General features: G+C 41.5%; 1 protein-coding gene across 1 annotated transcript in view; it reads right to left on the reverse strand.

The window, feature by feature from the left end:
• Nucleotides 1-1926: 1926 nt before the first annotated feature.
• CSMD1 (CUB and Sushi multiple domains 1) overlaps nucleotides 1927-22390 on the reverse strand; it is a gene marked incomplete at its 3' end in the record, with an annotated part of 1679169 nt that continues 1658705 nt past the window's right edge. Inside the window, exons 69-77 of the mRNA XM_079726547.1 lie at nucleotides 20731-20804; nucleotides 19569-19680; nucleotides 17740-17919; nucleotides 16430-16474; nucleotides 13276-13437; nucleotides 9531-9643; nucleotides 8662-8749; nucleotides 2179-2311; nucleotides 1927-2086 (exon numbers count right to left, since the gene is read on the reverse strand). Of these exons, the coding sequence (XP_079582673.1) occupies nucleotides 1927-2086; nucleotides 2179-2311; nucleotides 8662-8749; nucleotides 9531-9643; nucleotides 13276-13437; nucleotides 16430-16474; nucleotides 17740-17919; nucleotides 19569-19680; nucleotides 20731-20804 (1067 nt within the window). The remainder of the gene's footprint in view (nucleotides 2087-2178; nucleotides 2312-8661; nucleotides 8750-9530; nucleotides 9644-13275; nucleotides 13438-16429; nucleotides 16475-17739; nucleotides 17920-19568; nucleotides 19681-20730; nucleotides 20805-22390) is intronic.

Below are 22390 nucleotides of genomic sequence, written 5' to 3' on the forward strand. Positions count from 1 at the left end.
AATTTCATGGAGTATTTTTTTTTTTAAATAACATGCTCCCAACTGGCAACTGAGGACACTCTGACTTTGCACACAAAGGAGAATCATGTCTAATCTGATCTGTGGTTTCTGGTATGTATGGATGTCCTGTCGTTTCAGGGTTTCGTAACGTCATTGACCAGCAAGCAGGTCGGGGATGTGGAGAGACATTAATTCAGACTCTGAAGTCAGCATTTTGCACCTAGTTTGAATGAGTCAAACCGCATATGTACACGATATTATATTTATCTATATGTATGTATATATATACACCTCGTATGTACGGTAACCCTGTTCTCCCCTGCACACAGAGGCGCAAACCTCCTCCCGTTTCCTCTTTGTTTAGGCTCCCTGGGTGTGCTAGGAGCCTGGCTCTGGCTGGCTTCATCTGGTCTAAGGAGAAACAGCCATAAGGACTCCAGGCTGCAAGACAGATCTCGGTCCTGTGGCCAGGCTGGCCAGAGGGAAGGGAGCAGAGACTCAGCATAATACCCTGGAGTTCAACGCCGTGGGGTGTGAGAGGCCGGGGGAACCAGAGGAGGGTGGCCGTGCCTCCTGACGGCTGTGCCCCTTCAAACAGGCAACAGAACAGTGAGTGCCCAGTGGGTGAGAGCCACTAAAATGTTCAGATCGAAACTTTTGAAAGCATGAGCTATTATCTTGACTTTTTTGTTTTGTTTTTCACTTTTGAATTCTCATTGCCGCGTCTTCTACTTCGTGTTTGGATTTTATCCACGTGGGGGGAATCACACCTATTTTATTTATACTGCAATTCATAATTTACCTATGATGAATTTTAAACTTGAAGTCACTGAAATTTTCTTCCCATCTGGAATTATAAAGCATGAAACAAAAGACTAAGTAGTACATAAGTTATGTCATCGGGAAAGAAGAGTGGGTGTGACTTTTCCTTGCCTCTAAAGGAACACTTGATATTTTTGATCCTGAACCTTTTCCGCTATATTCCGGGGCTACTGTGGTTCACTATCCTTCAACGCGATACCAGACAGTGATGGCAGCGAAAGGAAAAAATCACAATGCGCAAGGGAAGACCGGGCTGTGAGCCCAAACCCACAGGTTCTGAGTGTGAGCGACTAAAATAAATTACTATTCACATCTGTACACGGCAAATAGAACATGCTGCAAACCTGCTCAGAAGTAGCGTGAGAGCGACGACCACGGGAGGTGACAGGACTAAAGAAAACACGTGGGAAATAAAAAGGCCTCTTTTTTTCCTCATCGGACATTTTCAGTGAATTCAGCACATCTATGAAGCTAAAAGAAAGCAATAATAAAATAAATCTCTTCAATACTCTTTTTTCCTTTTAAAACCTGTGCCGTATCTGGGGCGTGTTTTCTTTTTCTAACACACCAACTAAACCCTGCGGGTGGAATGCTTAGCTTGACAGCTTATATACAATGGAGAGTGTGTGGAAACCCCGTGTGAATAGTTTATTTATCAGAATCTTAGTCATTCAGAACACACTAGTGCAAAAAATTGTGCATCAAAACTTCTGCAAGAGAACGGCTGAGTGGGAAATTTGCAGATGGCCCTGGAGATGGACCCCGAGGTGAGCTGCGGGTCCCTCGAAGCTCGTCCGGTCTCGGCAGGGACGGCGTGAAGCGTCTGCAGGTGTGTGCGGCTACCAGAAAGGGGTCTTCTTCAAGAGGGCTTTTTTTTTTTTTCTCCAGAATATTCGTATTCATGGGGATTGAGAAAAACAAACCAAACCCACCGCGGTGCTACCGTCTGTCACCGCGCCCGGAGGCCGCCGGGGAGGGGAGGCCGGGGGCCGCTCCCCAGACAGGGTCCGTCGGCGGCGGGGAGCGGGGTGAGGGAGGCCCTGTGGCCCCTGTGGTCCCTGCCGTCCGCGTCGGAGGAGTGGCTACGGGCGGCCGGCCCGAGCGCTACACCACGGTGCACACCGTGTTCAGGGTCGTGTCGAAGCGCACGGCCTTGGCCTCGGTGGGCTTCAAGTTCGTGTCGTACATGGGGTTCTCGAAGGAGGCCTGCCCGTTGCTGCTCTCGTGGCCGGCGTAGCCGTTGTACTGGACCTTCGGCCTCGCTCTGCGGGCGAGAGGCAAGGGGGGACGGGCTGTCAGGGCCGCAGGGCCTCAGGAGGAGCCGCGACGCCCGCGAGCGGGGTGCCGCCACGTTACCTGTGCTTGTGGAGGTGAAACGCGAGCCCGGAGAGAACGAGCGCGGAGAGCGGGGCCAGGATGGCGGCCACGACGGAGCCGCTGCTGGCGCCGCGCTGGGGGCGCGCGGGGTCTGGAGCCGAGCTTCGGGCGCCTGGAAGAGAGAGCAGCCTTTACCCTGCAGTCGGGCCCCGAGCCTGCCCGGGGCGCTCTGCGGCGGGCGTGGGAGCGCGTGCACACGGCGAGGGGGCAGGGGACCCGCCGGGCTCCCTTCCGGAGGCCCACCTTCCCGCTGGCGAGGACGCGAAGCCCGCTTCCCGGGAGAGGCTCGCGTCCGCACTGCGCGCGGGGCAAAGGCGCCGTCGCCCGACCTCCCCCCAGGACTGCGGACACCGCGTGCGCGCGGCCGTGTCTCTACGGGATGGGCAGTGCCTGCTGTTGCCTCCTGCTCTAAGACGCAGCCTCAGCAGGATGTGCCACTGAAGTTACATAAAGAGCCCAGGTCTCTATAAAGAGGGCGTCACACTCATCCCAGGTGAGCATCAAGGTGCCAGCTCCCTTTATTTGGGTAGATTCCAAAATTCACTACGGAGTGTAGAAATGATCAAGGAATGCACCTTGGTGTTATGACGCAGGCTTCTATGAGGACACAAAAATATGATTTCTGTCAATTAGAAGGGAAGGCAGGTGTGAACATCTCAAACATCACGAAGGTGATATAATCATTAACTCTCCGTCTCTGTGCCGTGGCACATATATGCACGGCATTGAGAAAGATGCAAACATTACAAATTCAAATCAGAAGGCATTTATTAAGTGATTATTGCCAAATAATGCAGTTGATTCTTGAAGAATTTACTTATAAACTGCAAATTCAAATGTATTTGGCTTACTTGCATGGAACCACTCATTGCACGTTTGTGATCAATTATGATTGGGGTCATCTGAATACAGCAGAATTGTTAGAAAGAAGCTGACCTTGTTTTAGAAGTATATTTCCAGAATTTATGGGATGTTTCTTGTTTCTTTTCTTTTTTTTTTACAAACCACAGATACAAAGAAACAATCAAATATTTAAAATAATTAAATAGGCTTTTAAAGAAAAAAATTTTGAATTTTCACATAAAAACCTAAAAATATTATTTGTCATCTCCTTCAACAGATGCAGGATTATGCTACTTCCTACCACCTTCACATCTAATATAAATGTATTTTATCCTGGATGTTGGCACTTTGTAAATTAACCATATCTTTTGGCGATCCTTCTGTATCAGCACATATGAATCAGATTTAATTTTTCATTTCCAGATGCATTCACCAGCTGCCATGCAAGGGGAAAACATCACATACTTGTCCTAAATCTCAGCATCCAGGTGATGGGCATGTGAGCAGAGTTAAGCCAATGGGAAGCTCCCTGCCGCCCCCAGGCATCGAGTTTGGCACGAGTGATGCAGAGGCTCCTAAGACAGTTTAGAATTGGGTCCTGAGGCTGTGGTGAGGCTGGGGTGGGGCGGGGCTAGAGCCCTGGGGACCACATCAAGTGCTCCCTCGTGGTGCTTCCAGCCACCACCGGCCAGTCCAGGGGCAGCGTGCAGCAGAAACACACAGCCACCAGGGGTGGCGCTGTCCAGCAGGGAGAAACGCGGTGCTGCTCAAAGGGCAACAGCTCCATGGTTTTGTCGTGAGAATTAAACGTCAGATCTCCACTACTTAGAACAATGCGTGGCACGTAGCAAAAGTTTCCCAGGACCCACATTTACTAGAATGTAAGTTGCATTATGCCAGGGCAGTTTTTTGGCCAGCTTTCCTCTTGAGTGCCCGGTGCCTACAGCAGAACCTAGGACACAATAGTTGCTCAATATATATTTGAGGAATAAAAAAATGGTACTGTCTTTGGAGTAGTTCAACATCCGATGGTTTCCATAAATTGCCATGGCTCATTCTCCACGTGTTTATAATTCTGTGCATCTCTTTGCCTCATTCTAATAAATTTGTAGCCTGCTTAAATTAACCAAAGCTATTTTCTGTTATCTGCAAATAAGACTATATATTTTTCGCCATAATAGATATCAGACTTCCAATTAATAAAATCCTGGATAATGGACCTGCCACAGGAGACCCCACATCATAACACAGGGCAACGTAAAAGGTCTTTGTGAATTAAACTCCTGACTTTACTCTGATATTATTATGCTGTCTGGAGCTCCTAGTTAATTTCAATTATTTACCTGTGTTTTAATAATTTAAAGGGTAATGCATGCACGATATTAATTAAAATGGCATAAGCGGATATAGAAACAAATACTATAAAGATGATGGAAATAAAGGGTCACTCCTTGCCCTTTACACTAGTTTTCCTCTTTATGATTGACGAGGTTTTTGTTTTTGCTTTTGTTTGTGTTTTAGTGTCCTTTTCACAATGTACTATTAATATATATGATTGTTTCTCTTTTCTTACTTTCCTAAAATATGGGGATACTATTTACATTTTTTGTATTTGGCTTTTTAAACTTAACCATGTATTCATGAGTTTCTTCCATCTGTGCGTATGAATTTAATTGGTTTCACGTGTGCAGTATTCTATTAATTGGCTATGCCAGAATTTATTTAGCCAGTCTACTGTTGAAGAACGTTTAGGCCATTTCTAGGTCTTTTTCTATGATGCCGCCATGAAATTCTTTTTCTACAGCGATACATCAGCAGGAGTCTGAATATACAGGATAAGTTCTAAGCAGTAGAATCATTGCCTAGCAGAATGTGTAACTTGTAGTGTTGCTAAGTCTTCCCTACTTGCTCTCCAAAGTGGGGTCCCAGTTTCACTCCAACCACTGTCTCAGGAGGCACCTGGACGGCTGTACCCCATCCACCTGCCACCCTCCTCCCCCTTCCCTCTCCACCTCCCTCCTTTCCTATTATTATCACTACTCGCTAATAAACCAAACACAGCGTGTAGTTATTTTCTCAGTTCCATTTCTTAAGAATGAAGGTGAGCATCTTTTCATATTATAAGCTGGGCCATTCAATTTTTTTAAAGAGCATTATTGAAAGAAATTCACATACTACAGAATTCACCCTTTTAATGCATACATACAATTCAAGGGGTTTTTTTATTATTAAAACTTGGGGGTTTTGGTGCTGCAAGGATCACCACAATGTATGTGAGAACACAGCTGTCTCCCCTAAAAGAAAGCGGTACCCTTACAGTCATTCCTCATCCTCCGTACCCCAGCCTCAGCTTTAGGCAACCACTCATCCACTCTCTGTCTATACAGATTCACCTGCTCTGGATACTGCATATAGATGCAATCATACAATATGTGTTTTCTGGTGAATGGCTTCTCTTACTTAGCATAATGTTTTCAAGATAATATTCCATTGGGTGGATGCACCACATTCTGTTGCTCCAGTCATTAGTTGATAGACATTTGGGTTGTTTCTACATTTGGACAATTAGGAAAAACGCTGGTATAAACATTCGTGTACTAATTTGTGTGTGAACATGTTTTTAGTTCTGTTGCCTATACATGTTGGAGTGGAACTGCTGAATCTTGTGCTTACGCCATGTTTTACCTGCTTGAACTACCAGGCTGTTTTCCACACCCATCAGCAAAGTACGAGTGCTCCAGTTTCTGCACATTTTTGCCTCCACTGGTTTCTTGTCTTTATGATCCAAGCCGTCCTGGTGGGTGTGAAGTGGTTTTGATTTGTGTCTCCCTAACGATTAATGATGTTCAGGATCTTTTCATTTGCTTATTGGTCATTTTTATGTCTTTGTTGAAATGTCTATCTAAATTTGTTGCCAATGTTTTAGTTAGGTTATTTGCCTATGTACCGTTTAGCCGTCAGGGTTTTTACATTCTGGACACAAGTCCCTTGTTAGATACATGGCTTGCACCTTCTCCCCTTCTGATTGTGTATATTTGGGGGAGGGGATTCAATTTTAATGGGAAAACCAATTTATGTTTCAGTTTCTTACACAAGCTTTTGCATCAGAGTTGTCTTTCAAACTAACTTGGTTTAGTGTCCATTTAATGATAATCACATTTTTTTCCAGTTTATCTACTGACTGGAGACAATTAAGAGGTTGTTTATTTTTAACCATAAAAATAGAGTGTAGCCATAATTCTTTTTTTTTTTTTTTTTTTTTTTTTTGCGGTATGTGGGCCTCTCACTGTTGTGGCCTCTCCCGTTGTGGAGCACAGGCTCCGGACGCGCAGGCTCAGCGGCCATGGCTCACGGGCCCAGCCGCTCCGCGGCATGTGGGATCTTCCCTGACCGGGGCACGAACCCGTGTCCCCTGCATCGGCAGGCGGACTCTCAACCACTGCGCCACCAGGGAAGCCCCATAATTCTTAAATGAATGGTTGTTGTTGAAGTATTACTTAAACATAGACGTTTCTAATTAGTTGAATGGGAGACTCGCTTGTGATTCAAATTATTTTGTGAGGCAAATTGTTTTTCCTGACAATAAGCTCATCATCACATGAGAAGAAAGATTACTTGTTAAAGCAAGCTATTATTTTGTTAGATTAAAAAGAAATGGGGCAATGCAAAGAAAATTTGCAATAGCAAAGTGACGGTTTGGGTCAGGCTCATTGGATGAGTAAACGCAGACATCCACAGAGGATCGTGCACAGCTTGCTGGGGTGTCTTTAGACAAAATTACTAGAGCGTGTGCATCCGGGAGAAAGGAGGGCAAATAACTACAGGGTTTGGCTCAGAGCAAAAGAAAACTTTACCCATCATTAGTGTTGGTCTATTTCATTATCTCAAAATAATATAACCCCATTTAAAAAATCATCTCAGCCATCGCAGACGTTGTAAGTTAAAGCTCTTCTATTTAAAAGTTCTTAGCTTGGAAAGGTGGATTAGAATATTTTATGATTAAATCCCTTTTGGTCAAGTTTTTTGTTTTTTAAGCATGATATTATACAGGTTGGTATGTATTTCCTTTGGAATCCCCCGGTATATTGATAAAAGTTTTTTTTTTTAATATTTATGTATTTATTTATTTGGTTGTGCCAGGCCTTAGTTGTGGCAGTCAGGCTCCTTAGTTGCGGCTCCAGGTCTCCTTAGTTGTGGCATGCGAACTCTTACTTGCAGCATGCATGTGGGATCTAGTTCCCGGACCAGGGATCGAACCCAGGCCCCCCGCATTGGAAGCGTGGAGTCTTATCCACTGTGCCACCAGGGAAGTCCCTGATAAAAGTTTTATGAAATGAATTCATCAGTGACAATCATCACCAAATATTACACTCGTTTTCCTCTGACAGGTTGCTCTGGCATCAAATCCTACATAGCAATATTCCTCTCTATAAAATTAATGTTAGTAGCATTCCGTAAGTAAAGTATAAAGTAGTTGATACTATTCAGGAGAAATGCAGTGCTCATCTCATTACAAAAAAATGCATCTTCTCATCTGTGTTAGTAGCAACACAAGTAAAGACATGTGTGAAAAGAGCTTTAGCATAAAGCAAACCCTCATATTGACTCTTAATCTTCACAGCAACCAGGAACTGACTTCTCTACTGAGATTTCAGATGAAGAAATAGGCTCAAGAATATTATAATTCATCCTAGATTACAAAACTAGTGCATAGATGAGGTAAGCTTCACATCTAGTGATTGTTTTTCATACATTTTTCTTGTTGGATTACTGAGACGTAATCAAGTATTTGAGAAAGAGATAAAGAAGGAAGACAGGCATATTTGCCCCGTCTGTCTGTCTAGAGCAAACTTTTTTCTCATAACTAAGCCGTGAACACCTTTCCACATCAATATGTTATCTTTGTTTCTTTAATGAGATATACTGAATTAAATTGTTTTCTCTTTAATGTAACACATTGTATAAAATTATTGATGTAAGCAATTTATTTATGATAGATGTGTGAGATACACAGATTATTTCTAATTTCAACTATTTAAAGTAGTCCTGCTATATAGACATACCTGAATTTGCAAAAAATAATGGTCACCCTTGTCTGATTAAAAATTTTAGGGATAGAACTGTCGATGAAAGAATACCATCAAATTGTACACATCTACTCATACACCCACCAAAAATGAACACCCAGGTGCTACTGTCCACCCCACATCATTTTTAAGAAACGCTGACATTCTCATAGCTGAAAATGATCTTTGTTGTCATAATACATATTTTTGAAGTTAAAAATAGTTTGTTGGACATTTTAGTTAGTCTTATAATTTTCTTAAGGTAATGTATTTAGTTTATTCTTTAATTGTGTTTCATCTTTGCTTTTTTCCCTTATTTCAAAATATCTCTCTGTATATTAATTCCATGTCTGGCATATTTATTGCAGCTGATATTGTCTATTTTGCTATTCAAAAGAAGGGTTTTTTTTCATCCAGCTGTAAAATATGTGAGTCTCTCCCATTATTTTTGTTTCTGTTTCTTTCAGAGTCATGCCCTTTCCATCACACTCAGCTTAATCATCTGAAGGCCAACCTGATATATGCTTTGAAAAACAACGTAAGTGCAGCGTACCTTGCCTTTCCAGCTTGAACTTCCCAAAATCTTTTCCATGTATGTCACCTTGGAAAGTAAATCCTCCTCGTTCAAGTCCGGATGATACCTGATAATGCATGAAAAGGAAAAAACAATGCATAACAAGGATTAATGATAATCTCTTCTTTTATCATAATATAAATATTATTTCTATTTAGAAAGTAAAGGTTAACTATTTAAAAAAATTTGTCATTCCTTCAAGTGACCCACTTATAGTTAGAAATTGAAAAATAGAGACATGAACTTCAACTAACAAATAAATTCTCTCTCTTGTTTTGATCTCAAAAACAGTAGTTTTTTATAACATATATATAGGTTAAGTACCCTTGGTAAACGGGGACACACATATGAATTACGTCAGAACCTACATTATGTAAAACTCACTGTGTCACAACTACTGTCTCGTGTACCTCACGTGAGGCCGTTTACCCTCGAGTTAGGTGATGAATTAAAGCAGAAGCAAAGGGTTAACTTGCAAGGAAGAAAGTGAAGGGGGCGTCTTAAGTCTCTGTTTATCTGGGGATGCTACCTTTTAGAACTTTCGGGGTGGTTACCAGTGGCCTTGGAGAGAGTTTGGTCCCCACCCTTATGGTGGGGTGTGGTCTGGATCTAAGCTCTCTGGCAGGAACAGCCCATTTGCTCCTGGCCAGTTTGTTTCTCATTTCAGAGACAGGTTTCTTCCATCATACAATGAAGGGATGAAGTGGCCACGCAGCTGGGATGAGGGCTGGCTGAGTTTTCACGGGGCAGACAGGACCTGACCAGGTCCTCTCGGAAAGGAATCCCCCTTGGTGCCCCCAGCTCTGCGCAGATGCGGTGATTAGAAAACCCTTCTAGGAAGTACTCACGTAACCATCCAGTCCCCAGTTGTCGTTTTCAAAGTTGCTGACAAAAATATCCACTGGGCCTTTAATTTGAAAAGCTTTCAGAAGTAAGTGGGCCTCTTCCTTCTTGTAAACGCCTAGGAAAGGATCAGGGGGTTATTCTTACAACGTGGGGATGCTTATGAGTCAGTAATGCAGGCATTCATTTGATTTGGAATATGGTACAGAGATGATAACGTTTTAAATCACAGAGATTAATATTTTTATTTTTAAATTTTAGCTTCAGTACTTTTTTCCTAAAAATCACTTCTTATGAAAGTCCTTGTCTTATCTTTCAGTGTCATCTATTTCACTCAATTCAACATCTTTACCGCACAGAAAGAACAAAAGTAATATGCATTCAGTTAATTGATTTTTTTTTTTTTTTTTTTTTTTTTTTTTTTTTTTTTTTGTGGTACGCGGGCCTCTCACTGCTGTGGCCTCTCCCGTTGCGGAGCACAGGCTCCGGACGCGCAGGCCCAGCAGCCATGGCTCACGGGCCCAGCCGCTCCGCGGCATATGGGATCCTCCCAGACCGGGGCACGAACCCGCATCCCCTGCATCGGCAGGCGGACTCCCAACCACTGCGCCACCAGGGAGGCCCCAGTTAATTGATTTTTTAAATCCAGCATTTTATTCATATTTTACTCACTTCTGAGGATAGGAGTATGTAGAAAAAAGATAGACCATAACCTGGGGGATTAAACTACTGTGTATGAACTAAACAAGCTACAAGAATATATTGCACAGCACAGGGAATATAGCCAATATTTTATAATAACTTTAAATGGAAATTCATCTATAAAAATCTTGAATCATGGGCTTCACGGTGGCATAGTGGTTAAGAATCTGCCTGCCAATGCAGGGGACATGGGTTCGAGCCCTGGTCCGGGAAGATCCCACATGCCGCGGAGCAACTAAGCCCATGCGCCACAACTACTGAGTCTGCGCTCTAGAGCCCGCGAGCCACAACTACTGAGCCCGTGGGCCACAAATACTGAAGCCCGCACACCTAGAGCCCGTGCTCCACAACAACAGAAGCCACCGCAGTGAGAAGCCCGCGCACCGCAACGAAGAGTAGCCCCTGCTTGCCGCAACTAGAGAAAACCCTTGTGCAGCTACAAAGACCCAATGCAGCCAAAAATAAATAAATAAATTTATTTTAAAAAATATTGAATCACTAAAAAATGACAATTGTGATAAAGACAACTATGCTGAAAAGACACATGGGGAGTTAGGACAAAATTATCATAAAATTTCAACATGGGAAAAAATAAATATTTCTAAATCAATATAAAAAAAGAGAGACCAAAACAATAACCCCAAATATAGCTACTTATACAGATGAATTGCACTTACTAAAATGAAATGAGCAGCAGGGTGGCCAAAGTGTGATGGACGTACTTGTGGAGCCCGTGAGACCCTGGGTGTGAAGTGATTGACAGTCACACCTCTTAGCTACTCATGAGCTCCTTGGAGTGACTGCTGAGTGGTACTGCCCGGGGGTGTCACGGTGTGGCAAGGGGGACAATGTGTTTGTAGCTGCAGCTAGTTCCCTACTCAGAGGAGGAACTAAATAAGTAAAGAAACAAACAGATATTAAATAATAATAATGAACCCAAATGTCCTCTGTGTAGAGAGGCAGGTTCAAGGGAAAAATCACACTGTTCACTTCAGGGACTCCAGCAGTTCATTCCCAGCAACTCCCATTAGAGAAGTGAAACTCCAGCATCTCAGAAAGAGTCTCCACTGGCCCATCACACAGGATGGAAGGGGACCCACGGACAAGAAGGACCACCTAAGGACTTGACGTTGGGCTCCATCATGTCCATCAGCAGCTCTGTGCTTCTGGTATCCAGGTTAACCTCTAAAACTCTGAACCCCACTTCTATATACTATCAGCAGAAATAAACTATATATTAGGCAACTTTTACAGTGATTAAGTGAAAGAACTCAGCAGACCACCGGGGCCCCAGCCGGCCCTCCGTGGACGTTAGTTTCCCTTCTTCTTCCACACTCCCTCCTCATGAGAACGCACATGGCAGATGGACTTATATCCACTTGGGACTCAGCCAGAACAACCCTTGATCCACCCGCTTTCCCAAATCCAAACTAGAGATTTGCCAACACTTATCTACGGGCATCAGTTACATCAAAATCACACTAAAGCATTTTCTTTGGGAAAAAAAAAAAAATCCAAACTTCACGAAGAGAAATAATATCTAAAGGAGATAGGTGAGCCTAAGAAATCTGAATGTTTTACAAAGTCTCGGTTTATTCTGACACAGGACTAGATTTGAGCACCTAGTCTAAATCATTTATACATTCACAGGGTCAAGATGCAAAGCAATTTTGGGGCCCCTGGACCACGACTTCATAAATATGTACCTGTTTAAAAATGTGTGTGAAAAATGTGTGTAAAAGTGTGAATTATTTTTCTTTTCCTAAATCCAGAGTATGTGTACCATTTTTAGATGTTTTCCCATCCAAGGAAGCAGGAAAGCAAGGCGTGAGGGACGTGGAGAAGTCCTGACCTGCTCTCACACTTCCTAGAGATGAATCCATGTCTGTCTAGTAACTAGTGAGTGTGCGGGTGCCATCAGGGGCCCCTTGGTGTTCAGAACCAGTGCTGGAGCTTGTGGACAGCTCAGAGTCTGATCCCTTCAGGAGTCAGTCTACAGAAAAAGACACATGGTTGTCAGAAGTGAGATAACTGAAAAATCAAAACGCACTAGATTCAGTCATGAAGGTAATTCTGTGTCTTATTGGTGAGAGCCTGGGCTCGAGATGTAATCGCTGAGATTCTGATGGCAGAGCTCAAATCCTACTTCTGTCGTATCCACTTAGCAAGGCCACTGAATTTCCCTGAGTGTCTCTCTTTTTTAATCAGTTTAAAAAAAAAAAAAAAGGTGTTTAATAAGAATACACCACAAGGGCTTCCCTGGTGGCGCAGTGGTTGAGAATCTGCCTGCCAATGCAGGGGACACGGGCTCGAGCCCTGGTCTGGGAAGATCCCACATGCCACAGAGCAACTAGGCCCATGAGCCACAACTACTGAGCCTGCGTGTCTGGAGCCTGTGTTCCGCAACAAGAGAGGCCGCAATAGTGAGAGGCCCGCGCACCGCGATGAAGAGTGGCCCCCGCTTGCCACAACTAGAGAAAGCCCTCGCACAGAAACGAAGACCCAACACAGCCATAAATAAATAAATTAATTAATTAATTAAAGACTCCTTTCCCTTGTACAATTCTCACCCTTAAAAAAAAAAAAAAGAATACACCACAAGATGGATGTAAGAACGAAAAGGACAATATGTATATAGCACTTAAAATAGTGTCTGGTATATAAATCAGAGCTATTGCTTTATTAACTGAGATACATCAATGAAAACTCACCAGGAGCAAATGAGTTAAAAGAGAGAGAGAGAGAATAGCAAAAGAATGAATTCTGGAGACATGAATATCTGGACATAAATCTTACATCTTTGACTTAAGATGATCTGTGTGTCACCTTGAGCTCATTAATTCACTTTTCTGTACTGGTTTTGTAGTCTTTAAAATGAGACAATAGTACCACCCTGCCATGGTTACTGAGATGATCCAGTGAGATGCAGCAGATGCAAAGCCAAGGTAACATTAACCAGCACTTAACGCGCGTTGGTGCCCTCTCTGCGAGAAGCAGGAGGGTCTGCCCCTGCTCACATCAGGGTTAGTGAAACCCCTCGGCACCTACCTGCCAACTTCAGCTCCCCCTGGGTGGCTTCCACGAAGGTTGCGTTCACCTTGCTGCTTGTTGCGTTGAACCAGTCAACAGTTAGGGTTGCAGGCTGTCTTTTCCCTAAATATTCATAATATCCCTTCCACACTGAATGGATGAAAAATACGTCTGAAGGAACTGTGGGGGAGAAAAGATGACTGTTAGCACCCACAGAAAAATTCCACTTCGACATCCTAATACACAGAAGGTATAACGTTGTTCATTAAGACAGCACAGCAGTGACAGTGATGAAGACAAAGATGGTCTATCTGCCTGTCCCTGCACAGCAGGGGTAAAAATCACATGACCCGAGCAGGGAGCAGGGACAGTACTGTGAGATGCAAATACACATCTGTCACCTGGTCGGAAAAATCTTGTAGATGCCAGCGCACACCTATTTTACCAGGTCTGGCAAGGCCAGAGTGTAGGGTGAAGTGGGACTCCCAGTATTAGGTTAGATTGTATCAGGCTTAATAAATACATTAAACTGACCTGGAAAATCACTACTGATACTTCATGTAATGTCTAAGTCTACTTACTTTGGAAAGACTTAGGAGGCTCAGAAGAAGTGACAGCCAGCGTCTGTCAGGAGCCTGCTGCCCTCACAAAGCCTGCATTTCAAAGCACCACCATGACTGCACACACCCAGCGTATGAAGACAAAGATGTTTTATTTCTTGAGGTCTTTATTTTGTAAGTAGAGCCAATCTCTCATCTCTCTCTTCTACTCTTTAATCTCCTTATAAAAAATAGTCCAGTGTTGGTAAGAAAGCTAGATTAAATGATGTCAGATGGCATCTTTTAAGTTCAGAAACAAAAGGCAAAAAGTCTTCTTAAAACATTACAAGTCATCTGGGACAGGAATTCTTGCAAAGATTATTGAGCTATTCTCTCTTTTCACTGGTTAGAAAAAAAATTATTTTTCACATTTCTGCTAATAAATATGCATAAAATCCTGATACTTTTACAATATTGGTATAAAATTTTACAGGGTAATTGAGATAAATCTATATCAATGATGCCACTAAATTTCTATTTGCTTTTTGTCTCATGATGTGTGTAAATTGTTTAACTGGACAAGATCCACCATGAGTGCAATTGGGCAGAACGTATTGCTGGACTTCCTAGGTAGAAAGAAAGATTTGTGTCTCCCTAAACATATTTTTTAGCAAATGCACTTACAGCAACACGTGAGGAGGACAAAGCACAGTGCCCCTTTTCTTTCCAGTCCCATTGGCCATTGCCCGTCTTCCCAGACAGGCTGACCCTATAAGACATCACCTAGTGACAGAAGAGTCGAAGAACGGATGTCATCACTTCCTATGGCTTTGATGGACCCAACTTCCTAATAATAATAATTTTAAAAATTGAATAAGTTTGAAGCGGAGCTATGACACAGGCATCTGACAGAGTTGCTGATTGATCAGTGACACTGAACAGGTCTGCCCGTCATCAGCAGCATCACTGAGCCACACTCTTAATCAGCAAGCCCCAAATGCCTTGTCAGCCTTTTCTAAAATAAACAGCCTTTAAAACAACGTCAAGATTGTTTTCCCTAATCAGAACGCATACACTCAACTGGAGCTGTGAACGCACTTGTTTGGGCCTCGCACTTAGGTCCCTCTCGTTGGTGGATCTGAGTGGGTCGGCCTGGATGGTCTGCCCAGTGGCTGGTCTGTGTCCCACTGTGACCATCGGGGATGTGGAAGATGATCTTTTCAGGTCTCTGTCCTCTGACCTGTTGCTGGTGGTTTGCAGTGTACTGTAACCACCGACAGGGGAGGTGCTAGGTTGTGCCTCCTAAACAAAGACCCCTGTTGAATCAGCACTTCCCTTCAGAGAGGGTAAGGCACGCTGACGGGGTGTCTGCAGCTTCAGAAAGAGCCTGCAGACTTTTCACGACCACCGCAGCAAACAGGACAGACACACCACCAGCACCAGCACCACCAGCACCACCATCAATAGCACCAGCACCACCAGCACTGGCACCAACAACAACAGCACCACCAACAGCACCAGCATCACCAGCACCACCACCACCACCAACAGCACCACCAGCACCACCAACAGCACCACCAGCACCAGCACCACCACCACCGACTGTGTCGTTTTATTGAAGAAAAAGTTGCTTGTATAGAGCACTGATTTCTGTATTTGATATGTATAAATAACATTTACATAGAATACTCCAGAAGGTTTTTTTAAGGTAGATTTTATACTTCACGGTGTACATTGGATGGATTCCTTTAACTGTGCTGGAACTTTTTGCCTCATCTAAGAATTAAATGCAAAACCCAGCACTGTTTCTTAACTACAGCATTCCACATCCTCTTTCCACCTCTGATCCTGGAATGGAGCTTTATGTCTGAGAAACAAGTGCGAAAACCTGAGTAAGGAAAACACCAGAAAAGGGACCTTATATATTTATAAATGTTTTCTGTTTCTGTTAAACTTTTTTTTAAAGTTTGACTTACATTATAATTTGGGGACACATTGTATTGTTTAAATATTCTCTAAATTATAACATAGACACAATAGGCCAGGTGATTTGGAGTAATGAACATCTTTGTTAGGAAATAAAACTGCATCTTTCCCATCTGCTATGGCAAGCATTAAGCAAGGTACCACACACAACAAAAAGCGATAATTAACATATTCGGAGGCAGAGGATGTCTGAATTACGGAGATACTTGGGGAAGAAAATGGAGCCCTGCATTTGAATTGCTCGAATTCACAGCTGATGCTGTCATAAAGCGTCCTTTACTGTAGCTTCCTCATTTGGAGGAAGGAATCACAACCCTCTTTATAAGGCTCTCCATTATACCACATTCTGGGTCAATACTTGATGTCCATTTCTGCCTACAAAATGCCTAAGGCACCTTTTAATAAAACAGCGTGTGACAAGGACAAAGGTTCTCCTTTTAAGTATTGTTCCATTAACAAGCCATAGCCATGAGAGAAAGAGGAATCTGTGTAGGCTTTTTGGTGTTTTAAATAATTGAAACATTAACTTGTTCACCGACTAATGGAATCAGAAATTTGCATGTTAAAATTTGTTTCACTGCACAGAGTATAGTAGAGAACAAATCACTTTATTTGATTTAAATCTATAACTGTTCTGGTATACAAACCTGGAGTTTTAGTAACTGTTTCATTAACTTCTCTCACTCCTTTACCTACAAGTAAAAAGACAAATTATCACTTTCAAAAAACATTTTCGAATAAGTTTGAAAAAAATGTCAAATTGAAGCAATGTTCCTTTCTCCAGATTTCTTGAATGCACAAAATAGGAATATCTTACACATATCCATTTTAAACCCTTATATTCACAGCAGAATATCCTTTGCTTTTGTGGGAAAACTGAGTTTGTAGTGGAAATCAATCTGGATCTGACATGCGCATTTCCATTTAGTGTGTTACAACAGAGAGCCTTGTAAATGAGGGTGTTTATACCCCTTTGTCACTCCTGTTTGGGATCTACTGCCCCCAACTGAAAGGTAATATACAAAATCACTACAACTTCATAACCCTTCTCAGGTTTCCAGGTCCCCAACCCAATCAGTGAACTCTCAAGTTAACAGTCAATAACATCAAAATATTTCCCTGCAGAATGTTTAACTTGGTCTATCAACTTAGATTTAACTCATAATCTCTTTGCTGTTATAGTTTTGTATCAAACTACAAATTATCACTTTTTTAAAGTGTGTATTTTGCTATTTCTGAGAGAGAGGTGCAAGGGAAACATAAGTGTCTTTATTCCTACCGTGAGAGCTACAGACAGGCTCCAGGAAACTAAAGCTAAAGGCACAGGCTTTATCACACTCCGTACTTTCTGTCTGTGCTGTCCTCGCTGCATGACTAAGCAGGGTATGGTGGAGAACCTGAACGGTTAGCTGCCATCAAATCTGACTCAGTTATTACTCTTATTTGTAAATACACAAGTTTGTGAGTTCATTAATGCATCATTTCCGTGTTATTGCTTTTGTAATTTTAAAAAGCAGAACCAATGTCAAGAACACATAAACTTATATTTTACCGCCAAATAGCTTGTAGTCTCAAAAGTAAGACTTAATTTTATACATTCACCAATATTTGGTGATATTTGCCCATTTTCATTAAAGAATACATTTTCCAAAAATATACTGTATATTATTTTCCTTTTAACTCAAAATGTGTTTCTCTTTGGCTTAAAGTGTGATTTGCAAATAATGAAATCTGCATATCTCCTTAGTCTGTGCCACTACTGTAGTCAACACTGACTACACACATGTTCGCACACACACAGCTCACACACATTAAGCATGGATTTGGTCGGGGTGACAGACATTGCTTCCAAGATGCTACTTCTTGTGGGTCTTAAACCTGGACACTAGCCTGACGGGCAACTGACACTCATCCTTGCTCTGCAGGGACCCACTTTCACTTCTCACCAGTGACTTACTTTTACAGACAGGTGACTTCCCTGTCCATTTCATGTCCGCTTTACACGTCCTGTGCTCAGATCCACCCGCGAGGAAGAATCCCGGATGGCAGGTGTACACTAAGGTGTAACCAAAAGTGGGGAGGTCGATGGCCCTCACGTCTGCATGGGCTGGCGTTTCAGGCTGGCGGCAGGCGTGAGCTGAAATGGGATTTAATCCATTAGTAGTCCACTGTAGCCTTAGCATATGTGTCTAAGGAAATACAGCAAAAAAATTGGAAATGGCTATGAAATCAGTCTACCATTTAAAACTGAGAATACAGGAGCTGTACATATCACCAACATTCTGGTCTCTGCAGCTTTCAGCACAACAAAGCCTTGGTGTTTGCCAGCTCTCTCTCTATCTATTCACCTATCTATCTATTGACATCTATCATCTATCTATCTATCTGTCTCCTTCTCTACATATATGTGTGTAATTATGTGTAGAAATTTAGAATAGAAATCATAGCTTTAAAATAAACACTTCTAAAAAAATAAAATAAACACTTCTGACATACTATTAATATAAATAGTATGTTAAATTTTATTAAAAGAGCAGTACTTTAAACTAAACACATACACATTAAAGTGTATTTTTAAATATGCTTTGATTTTTGTCCAATGGCAACTAGAAAATTTACTGCTCAGTTAAATGAATAATTAATTTTGGTCAAAATTTGATGTGTGTTTAGAAAATTAATTGAAATATAGATTCTTATTATCTTTAAAAATATCATTTATGAGTAAATAAGGTTGTAATGTTTAGATCTCAACTTATTCTTTATAAAGTGCATAGTTATGTGTCAAATAAAGGACTTGGCCGATTATTATAAGTTTACATTATTAAAATCATGAATGCAATCATTTTAAGTATCCTAGTATTTTGCACTTCAGCAAACTTTCAAGGTAATGAAGACCTATTAGTTCCACACACAAACACACACACATATGTGTATATACATACATAGATGTGCATGTGTGTATCAATATAATATCTCTCTATATAATATCCCCATATATAATTTGAGTAGAGATTCAGAATAGAGATGATACCTTTGAAATAAATATACATCTTATAGTACTGATACATAAATACACAAAAATCACACCTTATATACTATTAGAAGATTTTTGTATAACATCGTACTTGTCTTTATGTCTAACCTAGTAAGAGATACTATGTTGCACTAAATTGGCAAAGGATGAAAAGTTGATTACTAATCATTCATACAACATTTCTCCTAATTCTCATGATTAAGTCACAGAATAAAATTTGGTCCTAAGTAACTATTTGAATGATCGATTCATATATAGACTACGAAAAGAACACTTCAGACATTTCTATTAATATGCTGACGTATCACATGATCTTTAATAACCTGAGATGAACATACTAGGAGAATAACAGCACAAATAGGTTTTCTCTCCGTGAATGTTAACTATGCTATCCACTGATCTTTGGTTTGGGGCAGTTTCTCAGACTTAAGTGCCTCGGTATCACCTGGAGGGCCTGGGTGCTATAGACTGGACCCCTCCCTCTTATGCACTCCACCCTCCCCTGGCCCCCAGAGCCTCAGGTCCTGTGGGTCTGGATGGGATCCGGCTCAAGATTTGCATTTCAGCCGAACCCCAGGTGAAGCTGCTGCTGGTTCCAGGGGATCAAACTTTGAGAAACAGGAGTTTAGGGAACTGAAAACAATCAAACAAACAAAAATAAGTTCCTCATTACTTCCCGGGAAGGTAAAACACTCCCCAGCTGCTGGAGAGCAGACAGGTCCCTGCCGACCTCGAGCAGGGGTCGCACTTACGGATGCACTCTGTCTGGATGCCGCTCCACGTCAGGTTCGCCAGGCAAGTTCGCGTTGTAGAACCTTGAACGTGGTAACCTTTTCTGCACCGGAAAAACACCATGCTTCCAACCTGGAGGGGAAACCCAGTGAGGAACTGCTGAAACCAGGGGTGACCAAAACTTGGGTTTCTTATGATGAGTCAGTGAGAACGACACACACATGTAGTATATTCCAGTGTTCCGATATATTTGGCCCTACATGTCTACATGCCAGAAGATGTTACCTGAGCCTTCAAGGCCACATGTGAGCCCCAGTATAAAATGTGCTGGCTTTAACCTATGTCCTTGGCAGGGTGTATGAAGGCCATCAGGAAGGGGCCAGTGTGCATCAGGGCCAATCAAACGAGAACATTTTAAGTTTCAGGAAAAACAGGGAGAAGTGGCTGAAGAAAAATGACTTTTATTCTAAATTATTAAAAGGACTTTTATTCTTAATTAACAGGACTTTTATTCTAAATTAACAGAGTGTGCATATTTAGCTCTGGCTTTCAAAGCCATCTGATCAGAGACCCCTGAAGTCACTCAATTACTTAAGATGGTTGAAACATTGTATTTCAAGCTTCATTACTTTGCATCTTTAGGTATTTCTTCAATATTCGTGTTAATGTACTTTTTATTTAAAAAGTCAAATGAACATTCAAAATATTCAATATTGAGCATGCTAACCACTCTTAGAGTTATGAGAGATCATACAGAGAAGAGATACCATACAGGAACCCTAGACTATGGGGCTTGAATGCATTTTCTTCTGTTTTTGTCTCTAGAATTTAATACTATTCACCTATTCTATCAGGTCACCAAATGGGGTCTTTTTATTTGTAGCTCTTCAGTGGCAAGTCACCCTGCTTTGAGATTTGCTATGTCAGTTCAGCAGACAAAAAATACAAAAAATATGCCTGCTTTCAAATAGAGATTAATATAGCAGTTAATACTGTGTAAATAAGATACATGTAGTTATCTCAGTGTTGACAGTTAAAATAACAAGCAGAAATCCTCTCTGAATGGATTTTGTTTGGGCAAATATAACTTGAATCAAATACGGTACATAAAAACACACATATGTTTAAGTATCAGTTTCATTTCAACGTAGAGAAAAACATGGTGAAATAAAAATGGAGAACCTCGTATCCTCTTGAGCTATTCTGTATTCCAAACTGTGGAGTACCAGGGTCTGGGCAGGTGTTGTGAGCAGGATCTGAAATTCACAATTAAAACAAAAATTAGAGAACCAGGTATGGTTATTACCCGGATTCTAACATTATTACTAACAGGTCTCATGAAATTCAGAAAATTGTGTTTTGTCAAATGTGCAAGATGTTTTGCACAAAAGTTTAAAATTAAATTGCTCTTTTTGCCTTTTTTTCAGATATTTTCTTTAGATATTAATTTTTAGTGCTTTATCAGACTCTGAATTGCTCTGTGTATTATTTTCTATATCAGAATAAGCACATTCTTTTCCATTCTCTGGTTTAGTTTTTCTCCACTGATGTATTGGTTGGTTAATAGTACATTATCTTCAGTAATTATCTATTATGATCATTTTTTAAGGATTTAATTACCATCTCCTTTGCCATATATTACATTACTCCAAATGTCCTGAATTAATTTTCTTCAAGATTTCAAAATGAGGAGTATACTTAATGCTTAGAAACAGAAGCATATAGTAGACCAACAGTGATAATTTTCCAAAAAATGTAGTATTTCACCATCAGTGAGCACTTCAGCTTTACTATGGCTGCTTTCCACTGCTAGTGGGAAAACAAAATATAACTTTTTTTAAAAAGTATGTTTTCAAGAGAAACCTATGGGGGAAGAAAAACATTTTTTTAAGGTTTTTCAGAAATAGCTACAGTAAAGCAATAGTTTAAACCAAATGGCAGTAAACATTAACTAGAAAAGGCAGTGCTTCAATGAAATTATTTCTAACAGTGTATTTTTTTGGTTCCTGAATATGTATTTTTTACTGAAAACATCATTCATAAATTAATATACAAAAATGTACATACACATGAGTAAATAATGTAGTGACAAAGGACTATTTTTTGTAAAAAGTGGTTTTTAAAACATCTTTAGATTTCAGTGCAAAAATGTACTCCTGGCACATCTTAAGTGCCACAAGAGTAAGCTCAAAAAACTGTATTAAGTAGATATGATTTAATTTCTTAGAAAACAACCAAGGATATAAATCATTAATTGCTTGCTACGTGTCTTGTGCTCAGGAGAGCCGGGCGAGCAGAATGACCCAGGCCATCACCTTGAGTCTGCAGGAGGAAAAGAGGCTCTGAGTGGAGAATGGAGGATTCAGGTCTCTGTACCCCTGATGGAGTGACTTTCGACCACTGTCATTTCTACCTGAACCCTTTCTATGAGACAGAGATTAGGTCTAAAAATGAGGGGTTAGGCCACATACAGAGTGTCTTCTGACTTGGAGTTTCATTTTCATGTTGGAAAGTCAACAGAGCACGAGTGTCCCTGCAGCCCTCTCTACCGTGGCCAGCGGTGCAGAGAGTTTAGTGGGGGACAGGGGGACAGGAAAGCAAAGGCTCAGGTGTCCCTCTGGTGCCACAGCAATAGTGGCAGCTTCCATAAAGCGCTCTTTCCCCTAAAGAACGCAGCTGTTGGTTGAGAGGGGCAGGAGATAGAGGGACTGGGGTAAGGAATAGACTCTGGGAGCGATTTTTAAGCGACTCGTAACATGAACTGCAACTCAGTTGGCACGATTTAAGAGAGACTGCCCATCAGTGTAGCTGATTAGCGCCTACGCAGAGCATTACCTATAAG

The sequence above is a fragment of the Hyperoodon ampullatus genome (genome assembly GCF_949752795.1).
Source record: "Hyperoodon ampullatus genome assembly, chromosome: 20".
NCBI lineage: Eukaryota > Metazoa > Chordata > Mammalia > Artiodactyla > Ziphiidae > Hyperoodon > Hyperoodon ampullatus.